The sequence below is a fragment of the Apium graveolens genome, chromosome 11 (genome assembly GCF_009905375.1).
Source record: "Apium graveolens cultivar Ventura chromosome 11, ASM990537v1, whole genome shotgun sequence".
Classification (NCBI taxonomy): Eukaryota; Viridiplantae; Streptophyta; class Magnoliopsida; order Apiales; family Apiaceae; genus Apium; species Apium graveolens.
In genome coordinates, this window is record NC_133657.1 from 205,937,786 (window position 1) to 205,949,912 (window position 12,127).

The 12,127-nt window shown below is 35.5% G+C and overlaps 2 protein-coding genes across 2 annotated transcripts; both read right to left on the reverse strand.

Annotated features, from left to right (window-relative positions):
- Window positions 1-7,296: 7,296 nt before the first annotated feature.
- LOC141696601 (secreted RxLR effector protein 161-like) lies at window positions 7,297-7,971 on the reverse strand. The gene has a single exon (XM_074500724.1). The coding sequence runs from the start codon at window positions 7,969-7,971 to the stop codon at window positions 7,297-7,299; it is 675 nt and encodes a 224-aa protein (XP_074356825.1).
- Window positions 7,972-10,140: 2,169 nt separating this feature from the next.
- On the reverse strand, window positions 10,141-11,241 carry LOC141696602 (uncharacterized). The gene has a single exon (XM_074500725.1). The coding sequence runs from the start codon at window positions 11,239-11,241 to the stop codon at window positions 10,141-10,143; it is 1,101 nt and encodes a 366-aa protein (XP_074356826.1).
- Window positions 11,242-12,127: the final 886 nt, after the last annotated feature.

Genomic DNA, 12,127 nt, shown 5'->3' on the forward strand with positions numbered 1-12,127 from the left:
CAAGTCTTCACCGCTCAAGACTTCTTCTTCTATGGATGATCCTCTAATTTGCGGATATTCAAATCCATACCCATTAAACACCTTGCTAAAGCTAACAATATTTAACTCTAAGTTAAGAGTTCGTACATCCCGATCTAGTTTTTCCTGCCGGCCTGCAAGTTCTGAGTTTCCCTTCTGATTCTCCAATTGAGTATGTGAAACAATCACCACAACATTTCCTAAAAAATTTCTAAACTTAATCTTGAAAGATGCATATGTCGTAGGATAGCCCATCCTAGGAACGGTGTGTGACTGATGTGATTTGATGATACCATCACATCTCAGGATTCTTAGTTCGATATCAGCTTCATCTACTCCTTGCATCACCAGATATGGGTTCTGCATTGTCTATAATTTAGCGGAGACAAATATGTGATTTACCCACGAATGAAAATGGAGATGTTTTTTAAGACATGGACATGTTGAAACTAATACATATGCCCTATTTATATAAAATTTAGGGGTATAATAAATTAAAATTGCCACGATATATTGGATTTCAAAGATTCAATTTGGATTTTTGACTTTGATTTAATTTAATAAAATCCATGGATGTTATGGAAATTAAAACGTCTTTTAGAATACTAAGATATTATGATATATTGGGTCAAAAAAGAAAGATCTTGGGATTTGACTAAAATTCTATATTATCCTTTAAAAGTATTAAACATGTATGAAACTAATACATAATTGTCTATTTATATGAAAATTAGGGGTATAATAAAATTGGGATTGTGAGCATATCTGTTTCAATGATTCAGGTTGGATTTTGATTTTGAATTAATTCAATGAAATCCATGGACGTTTAAAAATTAAAATATCTTGTATGATAGTAAGATATTAGGAGATATTAGGATATATTTAGTCAAAAAAGAAACATGCTGGGATTTGACTAAGATTGTAAGATACTATCTTAGGAGATATTTAGTCACAAAAGAAAGATAACCTTGATTAAAAGGTCTTCTAAGATTAAAATGTCTTATAAGATTCTAAGATATTAGGATATGTTTATTGAGAGATATTCATATTTTAATGAGAATCCTTAATAAATAAATAATAAACTTTAATTCCAGCCAGTCATACATATCTATGTCTATTTATCCAATATATGATTTATCTTCATTTTCATAAAACACAATCATCTTTTTTCTACTTGAACAACCATTTCCGGCAACCATCGACTACCACATACAACCATGAACTTTAGCCACCAACATCATTACATAATTAATAAATTTATTTTAAAAAATAACTACATTCAAAGTTCAAATCATTGCATGTCCACCATTTCCATCCATTTCTTTCCACTCAATATCATATGCCAACACGAAAAACTATATGTAAACCACCGGATTTAAAAAAATTATCACAATCACACACACTTTACAAAAATCTAACCATCACAAATTCTAAATATTTAAATATGACTACCACCACAACTATATTGCCATTGGCTATCACTTTTCACCACCTATCTACCATCAAAATAACCAATGGCATCACTAACTACATACCATCACCATATAGAGATAATCAAATATAAGGCGGAATGACCATAAAAATCACAAAACTTGAAAGTAAATAATGTGCGCGTAAAAGGAACCAAAGACATAAAAGCAACTTAAAAGATATAAATAATTTATCGATGAAACATGCATTTGTGAATAACATAACATAATATATCTAAAAAATTGGCCGAGAATAAAAGTTAGAAAAAGCGGAAGTAATAACTAAAATTCATATTCCATGATATTGTCCAAAACACAAAGATCAGCGAAAAATATAAAAAGATATATATATATATATATTATTTTTTATGTAAGATTTAAAATTAGTGGTCTAAATTGAAAGTCCTACAAAAAATGAGTGATTATAATTACTTCCAAAACTGTATTTTCAAAAAGTTTATCGAATATATATATAATAATTATGCCAATATTGCACAATCTATCTAACAAATAATAATGACTAATTTACCGGATATATATATAAAATTATATAATTTCATAATACGATAACATCTTTTATAATATGTGTACTTAAATTAATAATAATGATATACGTAAAGGAAAAATGGGTAATTTTATATCTATATCTTATATTTTTATACTTTATATCATTAATATTAATAATTATGGGTAGGTGGTTCTATGCATAGCACGAGTAAAACGCCAATAAAAATAATATCACTTGTTTTTATCTATCTCATTAGGTATATTTTACTAGTGTTTAATATCAATACTCAATTGCTATATTTTTTTACATTATAGAAAATAAAATAGTTTGTTAAAATTAAACAATTAGAGAAGGCTCACAGTCAAAAGGTATCTCACAAAATTGAGGTTAATAAACAAGTTATGAATGAGGTTAGCTTTTTTTTTTCAAATGTATATATCTTTTATACCGAGAATTTTTAAAGTATGTCTCAACTATATTTTTTGATTTTCCCTATAATAAATATTAAAAGTGTTATCTCATTATAACTAGGCAAGTTTACATACATGATTTAATGACAAACAACAATATATCACCTCCACCTCATGGTAAAATAAATATTAAAACTTGATCACTTTATGAACAATTTGCCGGGTTTAGTGTATTACTGACCATCACTACAACAACAAGGATTACATCCTCAGAGGATTACATCCTCCTCTCTCTCTCTCTCATTCTTCTCCCACCTCTCTCTAAAACCCCTCACTTTCTTTATCTAAAACTAACTCAGCATGTTAAACTCTGATGGACTCAAAAGCACAATTATCGGCACACAACAACGAGGCGTCGTCCATGTGCCAGTGAAGAAACCGCCGGCGAAGGACCGGCACAGCAAGGTCGACGGCCGTGTCCGGCGAATTTGCATGCCCATCATCTGTGTTTCAATTAAATTATATTCTGGGTTGTACTTTTTTACGAACCTTGTAATCTTATTGTGATTAATCGCTACTGCAAATTATATTAAACAGAAATGTTGTTGATGGTTAAAGTAATTGTTGTGGTGATTGCACGTATTGTTGATGGTTACGTTCCTGATGGTTAAATCTAGTAACTTCTGTATTTCCAGGACATTTAGTGTAATGATTAACTGTGCTTTGTTGGTCGGAAGTCAAGATTTTCCGGCGTGAACTCTTTGAATGGTTAAACTCGTTCATGCTTCATAGATTTATAGTTATTTGACATGTTAAATTGCATTAAAAATGATATTTTTGTTGAGTTTGGTGCTTCAAAGGAATCTGTATTTTCCAGATTCCGATGTTTTTTTAATTCTTATTTTCGTTAATACGACGCTTTTTCCGTCGTAAGTTCTAAAAATACGATAATATTATCTGTCGTAAGTTCTAAACATACGACAATATTTTCCATCGTAAGTATATTTATTATTTTATTGAACACGTGGGCCCCTACTTTCTAACTTGCGACGCAATTTTATCTTGTGACGAAAAAACGAACTTACTACTCGACCAAAAACAACGATTTTTTTCCGTCGTAAATGGCTCAATTATGACGATTTCAGTTCAAAAAAACCGTCGTAAATGGTCAGATTTGTTGTAGTGCATAGCGACTATTGGTTAAGTAACTTTTGGTTTTCAAAATTCTCATAATATATATATAGAGATAGATATATATCACCGTAAACTAAAGATTATAATTGCTTAACTGATGGAATCTATTCTTTATAGTGAACAGGAACACAAGGAGGAGAAACGGCAGAAGGTCATCCTCGCAAACCGTGAAGCTGGAGGAATGTTTACCTGATATATGTTCTTGTGTATGCTTTCTAAAGTGCTGCTACATGATTCATAATGATATTTGATACATGACCTATATCAAATCTCTGGAAGAAAGTTGTCAAGGGAAGGCTCTTCTAATAACATCTCCTACATTTGAGAATAATCGGTTGCAAGAGGAAAACAAGAACATTAAAAGTACCATATGCTGGTTTTTAACTTAAACTAACTATTTTTTTTATATTCTGCAGTCCAGAATATCAGTTGATTGATTTAGTCAGAGTATTAGCTGGATTATTTTTAGGATCGTGGTTTAATAACAATAGTACTGGAGATTGTTCATAAGAGTATGTTTAGTTATTTCCTAGTTTTTAGCCACTTTGTGGAGCTGTTACCTTTACATCTATATTGGTTGAAGTCATTGAAGAATAGAGCTTTTGGGTAAATGTACTTATGTTCTCTATATTTTTTTCGAAACAGCTAATACATATATTTTTATATATAGTTACCTATTTAAACGTTTCTAATATTTAGTATCAGAGCTCTTGGTGATCTCTGTTTACACAGTACATGTTTAACGAGACCATGATGGATTTGAGAAGAGTAAGGGAGGAACGATGGGCTTGAGTTATTCGATGATAACCAAAACTAATTACACAACATGGGCCTTGAAGATGAGACTATTTATGCAGGCTCACACAGTTTGGGGGGCTAACAAACCAAGAGATCCAAAAGGAGGGGCAGAAGAAAGAACAAATAAAATGCTCTTGCCATGATTTATTAGGGGATACCTGAGAAGAAGAAAGATAAGGATGCCTGGGAGGCGATTAAGACCTTATGTCAAGGTGCTGAAAATCTGAAAATTCTTAAGGTTCAAACGCTTAAGACGATATTTGGGTCATTGAGTATGAAAGATATAAAATAGCTAGATGATTTTTGTATGCCACTTAATGGTCTTGTTACAAACATAATGGCCCTTGGAAAAGGAATGAAGGAAACCCTATATGGTGAAGAAGCTATTGTATGCAATACCTCAAAAGTTTCTTTAAATAATTTCTACGATGGAACACTTTAGAAATATTCAAACCATGGTTGTGATGGAAGTCATTGGATTATTGAAATTATATGAAGACCGACTGAAGGTACAAATGGAGAGGTCAGGTGGTCAGTTATTACTTACAGAGGGAGAATGGCCCAAAAAAAGAAGGCGAATGAGGGAAGCTACTTCATACTTGAGAGAAATAAAAAAAAGAAGGTGTCAGCTTATGGAAGGAACGTTGGGGAAGAGACAAAATTAAAATAAAATGTTAGAATTTTAATATATATGGTCACTATGCAACAGAGTGCCGGAAGCCTCAACGTATGAAGGAAATGAAACAAGAAGTTGATACCATTGGAAGTTTATATCGTGCAAATGGAAGATGATAAACCTACACTTTTACTGGTGAAACATGAACAAGAATATAACAATGTGTTTTTGTTAATGAGAAGGATGTTGTACCAAAGTTGGTGACTAATGGGAAGGAAATAATAGTGGAATCAAATTTGTGGTATCTTGACAACGACACTAGTAACCATATGCGAGGTGAAAAGACTAAAAATTTAAGGAACTCGATGAGGGAATTAAATATCGACGAGGGAAAGAGTTCCATAGTCTTCAAGTGCGAGAACGGGAAAGAACGTGTACTATAATAAGTTTAGGACAACTATTAGAAGAAGGAAACAAAGTGGTGTTGAATGGAAATTACTTGTGGGTTTTTAAAAAAAGTGGGAGAATATTTATGAAGGTTAAGAGATCTCATAACAGATTGTATAGACTTATTATTAAAAATGTTAAACCTGATTTTATGCTTTCAAAATCTTAAGAAAAATCACGTATGTGGCATGCTTCCTAGGATGTATGAATTACCAGTCAATGATATTAACATTTAGGGATGGAATGGTGTATGGTCTACCAAATGCGAGTCAGTCCAAGAAAACATGTACCGAGTATCTCATATCAAAATAAACTAGGAGCTTTTTTCCATCAAAGACACTCTACAGTGCTACTCATATTTTACAGTGAGTTTATGGTGATCTAGGTGGACCAGTGACACCACCGACCCTTGCGGGCAAAAAATAAAAAATAAAGATGAGGCATTCACCGCGTTCAAGAAGTTTTAAGTTCTTATGGAGCATAGGTCAGACATGATAATAAGGATTTTTAGAATTTACCAAGATGGTGAGTTCGTGTCCAAGGATTTTACTATGTATTGTGAGAAATCTGGAATATAATGACACTTAACTACACAAAACACACCACAACAAAATGGAATTTTCGTAGGGAGTAGAAATAGGACTCTATCAAGATTACTAGAAGTTACTTAAAGGAGATGACTCTATCACAAATGCTATGGGGAAAGGCTATGAGGCATGCTATTTATGTCTTGAATCGGCTCCCAACTCGAGCTCTTACAAGAAAGACTCCATAGAATGCTTGGACGGGTTGAAAACCAAACTTTGGACATAATCGGGTTTTTGTATGTTTATAGAAAGTTTCAAACGTCCATAGAAAGCAACTAGATGATCGAAGCATACATGCGGTAAAACTGCCTGGAAATTTATATGTTTATATAAATTTCGTTTATATGTTCTAGTAAGCAATCAAGTTCATGTTATCAAGGATGTCATTTTTTGACGAAGGAAAAAGTTGGCCATGGTCACAACAGAAGGAGAAAGAGTCGCGATGCTTGGTAATTTTTCTACAATTGAGACGTACATAACAGAAGTGGGACGTACGAGCACTGAAGATGAATATACTGGTGACAAAGGGGAGCAAGTGATACAACTCTAATGCATACACATTCTGACAACTCAAATGCTGAGAATTATGATGATAACGGTGAACCAAAATATTTCAGATTGCTAAATGATATTTAAAGAGATAAAAATTCATGAATAATTAATTCTCATTGGAACATATGAGCATTCAAATTATGGGTAAAAAATTAAGGAACACGACCGGGAACATGCCATGAAAAGTGAGTTCAATTCGATTGAGAAAACCGACACTTGGAAGTTAAATGAATTGCCAAGAGGCATAAAGTGATTGGTTTGAAGTGGGTTTTTAAGCTTAAGAAGGATGCCAATGGTAATATAGTTAATATTTGTTAGAGCAAATAAAGAAAGAGATAACACAGCTAATATTTGATTGATTACTTGTATGAAATTCTTACAATTGATGAGATCTTACAGAATAAACCAGCACTGCTACTTAAACAACTTGTAACAGAATTGTGCTATAAACTAGGATAATTGATCCTAATTTATCTCTCACTTATTTTGATCCTAAACTTGCGGGACACTACTATAACCAACTATAATAATCGAGACTTTTTATTCAATAACATAAACTCAAATAAATATGTTTAGATTAAGCCCAAGCCCAACATAACTCCCCTTTAATCTAAACATTCTCCAGCTTTCTGACACCAAGCAACTGACGCATCTTCTCAAACTTGGATATTGCCAACGCCTTCGTTAGGATGTCAGCTCATTGTTCATTCGTGCGGACATGTCTTATAATTATCAATCCTTGTTTAACACAATCACGGATGAAGTGATAGTGCAAGTCAATATGCTTGCTTCGTCCATGGAAAACTGGATTACGTGCCAAGTCCACAGCTGACCTATTATCAATGTACAATGTGACAGGAGCAACCTTGATGCCCATGATATGACTCAGTACCCGCTGCAACCAAATCGCCTGGCAGGCAGCCGCCGTAGCCGCCATAAACTCGGCCTCACACGAAGAGAGTGCAACATACCGTTGTTTTTGTGACACCCAAGTAATTAAATTCTCATCAAGATAGAAAGCCATTCCTCCCGTACTCTTTCGGTCATCCATACTCCCTCCTAAGTCACTATCCGAAAAACCCGAAAGTATATAATTTCCTTGGCCTTTTGTGTAGATTAGTCCGTACTGTAGCGCTTCCTTCAGATATCGACAAATCCTTTTAACTGTGTTCATGTGCAGCTGTGTAGGCCTTTCCATAAACCTGCTAACAATCCCTACAGAATAAGCAATATCAGGTCTTGTATTCACTAGGTATCTGAGCCCGCCTATAATGCTTTTAAACTGCGTAGGATTTACAACTTCACCCGAGCTGTCAGCATGTAATTGTATCTTGTGTTCTATAGGATATCTCACACTGTTACATTCTGCCATGCCTTCCTATTCGAGCACCTTCTGCGCATAAGTCGACTGTCTGAGTTCAATAAACTCCTTGTCTTGAGTAACTTCCAACCCCAAATAGTAAGACAGCAGCCCTAAGTCAGACATGTCAAATTCACGATTCATTTCCCCCTTGAATTTGGCAATGTGTGACAGAGATGAGCCAGTAACTAATAAGTCTTCAACATAGACACCAACAACTAGAGAATGAGCTCCATCCTTCCGAGTATATACAGCATGCTCATATGGGCATTTAACAAAACCGAGTGTGAGAAGGTACTGGTTGAGACGAGCATACCACGCTCGAGGGGCTTGACGAAGCCCATACAAAGCCTTGAGAAGCCTATAGACTTGATGTTCAGAGCCGTTTTTGACATAGCCTTTGGGTTGTGTTACATAAACCTCCTCTTATAAAACACCATTCAAGAAAGCAGATTTAACGTCAAGATGGTGAATCTCCCAATCGTTTTTAGCTGCCAATGCAAGGAGTAAACAGACTGTTTCAAGTCGAGTAACCGGGGCAAAGCCTTCTTCATAATCGATTCCATGACGTTGAATATATCCTTTAGCCACAAGACGGGCTTTGTGTTTAGTGATAGCTCCATTTTGATCAGTCTTCAACTTGTAAACCCATTTAAGTGCTATAGGTTTATGCCCTTTTGGAAGATCCACTAGTTGCCAAGTATTGTTTTTTTCAATAGAGGCGATTTCATTATCCATTGCTGTCTTCCAGGCGTCGTCCTCAACAGCCTGCTTAAAAGAAATGGGTTCATCAATACCCATTAACATAAGTTCATCTTTAGCTAATTCCACCTCAGTCGTGTGGTCATAAATATCTGCAAGTGAGCGGAGCCTTGGGGGCGGTGTTTCTGCAGTTTCATCAGAAGATGTCGTGTCTGGAGTGGTAGGTGTTGTACTGTCAGTTTCTTCTTCGCTAGAATTCTCAGGTTCGGTGGGATCATTTTCCAGGATAAATTGTGCACCGCTGTTAGGCGCAGATTTAATAGAGTCATCCCAATTCCAGGCTTTCTGTTCGTTAAAAACACATCTCCGCTGATGTGAATACTGCCAGTTATAGGATCAAACAGTCGAAATGTCTTGGTTCCAGATTCTCTGCCAAAATGAACCATTAGTCGACTTCTATCGTCGAGTTTTTTTGTGTGTACAGCTGGAATCTTGACATAAGCAGTACAACCAAATACTTTGGCATAATTCAAGTTTGGTTTTGTTCCAAACCAGGCTTCATGAGGAGTAAGATTCGACATTGCTCGTGTTGGCAGCTTGTTTAAAATATAAATGGCATGAGTGACTGCCTCTCCCCAATAAGTAGCTGGCACCTGTCTTTCCTTGAGCATGCTTCGTGCCATGGCAACTACTGTACAATTCCGGCGCTCTACGACACCATTTTGTTGTGGTGTGTAGGGTTCCGTGTAGTGCTTAAGTATGCCATGTTCCTCACAAAAAAGGTTGAACTCTTTTGAACAAAATTCGCCTCCTCGATCGGTTCTTAAAACTTGAATACCCTGTCATTTTCAATTCTCAACAAGAACTTTAAACTTCTTGAAATAATTCAGTGCCTCATTCTTGTGTTTAAGGAAATAAACCCACATCATACGGCTGTAGTCATCAACAAGAAGCATAAAATAATTGTTCCCCCCGGTGTGGAAGGGGATATAGGACCGCATAAATCCAAATGTATTAATTCTAGAGCAGACTTAGCAATAAAATTAGATTTATTTGGAAAAGGCTTATGTGTTTGTTTTGTCATAAGGCAACTCTCACAGATTTCTTTGGGGTGAACAATGTTTGGTACACCATGAGCCATATGATTCTTTGATAACAGTTGCATTTCCTTGAAATTTACGTGTCCGAGTCTCTTATGCCACAACCATGCTTCCTCGTCACCCTTTGTTAGTAGACAATAATGTTTCGCTTCCTGAATGTGAATCTTATAGAGTCGATTTGCAGACCTTTGGACTTGCATAAGCATCCTTCCACAACTATCATAAACCCACAGCTTCTCTCCGTTCATGACAACTCTATTTCCCTCCCCCAAGAGCTGTCCTAAGCTGATGATGTTGCTTCGCAAAGTAGGTAGTAGCAGACTTCGCTTAAAATTCTGGTCTCCCCATTCTTGCACAGGAATTTGATTGAACCTCTGCCCTAAATTTGGACTACTGAGCCATCACCAAATTTCACTTCCCCTTTCACAGTCCTGTCAAGCTTTTCAAATTTCTCACGACGTCCAGTCATGTGATTACTAGCTCCATTATCAAGATACCATACGTTTTCATCTCTCTCCTTGATGTTTACTATAATCTTATCCTCGGTAATGCCAATCACATCAGGTTTGATGTTTTCGCATAAATTCATCAAGAGTGCAGGTTCTTCGTCGATTATAAATGACATATTTGCTTCCCCTCTTTGTGGCCTGTTCTTCTTAGGCTTACGACACTCATAAGCGAAGTGTCCATATGCAGCACAATTATAACATTTCACCTGGCTTCTATCTCGAGCCATACGGTTATCCCTTATGTGATAATCACTACCACTGCTTTGCCCAGCCTTTCCTGACTTCTTCAACCACTCTTCTCGAGTGAGAAAAAGTTTCCTGTCGTTGCCTTCTCTCTTGAGCCACTCATCCTCAGTCAAGAGTAGTTGCTGCCCCTCGTTCTCCGTTTGTCCACCCAAGCGTTCCTCATGGGCTTTAAGAGAACCAATGACCTCCTCCACGGACATAGTGTCTAAGTTACCAAATTGTTCGATTGCAGACGCAATTTGGAGGAACTTAGTTGGGACAACCCTTAGTAGCTTTTTAACGACATACTCTTCAGCAATTGTCTCTCCTAACGCCCTGATTTTCGAAACCAAGCCGTTTAATTTCATACAAAAGTCATCCAACATTTCAGTGTCTTTCATCTTTAGAGACTCAAACTCTGATTTTAGGGTCTGAGCTTTAGCCTTCTTTACTTTATCCGCACCTAGGCACATTATTTTTATAGCCCCCCAAGCCTCCTTCGATGTTTTCTTTTCTGCTATCGTTAACAACATGTCATCTGCAATCCCTTGATAGATAATGGCTAGTGCGCGCTTGTCTGTTTTTTCTTCGACTGTACCCTTTGGATCCTTTGGTTCTATTGCATCCCAAACACCGTGTGCCTGCATAAAGACTTTTATCTTGATGGCCCATGTGGTGTAGTTCGTCTTAGTTAGCATAGGATAGCTCAGTCCAAATGACCCCTCCTTGTTCTTGCTAGCTTCCATTTCACTATTTAACCACGATCGTGTTTCACAGGTGACTTGAGTGCTCTGATACCAGATGTTAGAGCAAATAAAGAAAGAGATAACACAGCTAATATTTGATTGATTACTTGTATGAAATTCTTACAATTGATGAGATCTTACTGAATTAACCAGCACTGCTACTTAAACAACTTGTAACAGAATTGTGCTATAAACTAGGATAATTGATCCTAATTTATCTCTCACTTATTTTAATCCTAAACTTGCGGGACACTACTATAACCAACTACAATAATCGAGACTTTTTATTCAATAACATAAACTCAAATAAATATGTTTAGATTAAGCCCAAGCCCAACAATATTGGTTGCAAAAGGATATGCTCAAGAGCACAAGATAGACTACCATGAGATTTTTACACTAGTGAGATGTTGGAAACTGTTCGTTTGTTATTGGCTGTGTCAACCAAAAATAATTGGCAAGTTCATCATTTAGACGTGAAAACAATGATTACTGAGTCGCTGGAGGTGTGCGACTCAGCCAAAGGGATATGTAAAGGAGGTCAAGAACATTTAGTTTATAAGTTGATTAAGGTAATTTCACAGCTTACTAAAATCTTTTTTATCAAAACTAAAAATATAAACAAAATATGCTTAATTTTTATGAAATATTCAAATTTTACATTAATAAAACAATATTTATTCTGCTACTTAAACTTGAAAAGTGAATATACTATAGTACATATCAATTATACACCAAACTTATATATAACATACATTCATAAAATTTCAAATTAATGTGACTATTTCAAACAAGTACGTCTGTGCATTTTTAAGAATTAAAACTGAAATGTACTCTCTTTGTCCCCACCCTAACATCGTCCCACCAATTTTTAACATGTATGTAA

Excerpts from the sequence above, each read along its gene's own strand:
- LOC141696601 (XM_074500724.1), bottom strand. The coding sequence starts at position 7,971 with ATGGCAGAATGTAACAGTGTGAGATATCCTATAGAACACAAGATACAA.
- LOC141696602 (XM_074500725.1), bottom strand. The coding sequence starts at position 11,241 with ATGGAAGCTAGCAAGAACAAGGAGGGGTCATTTGGACTGAGCTATCCT.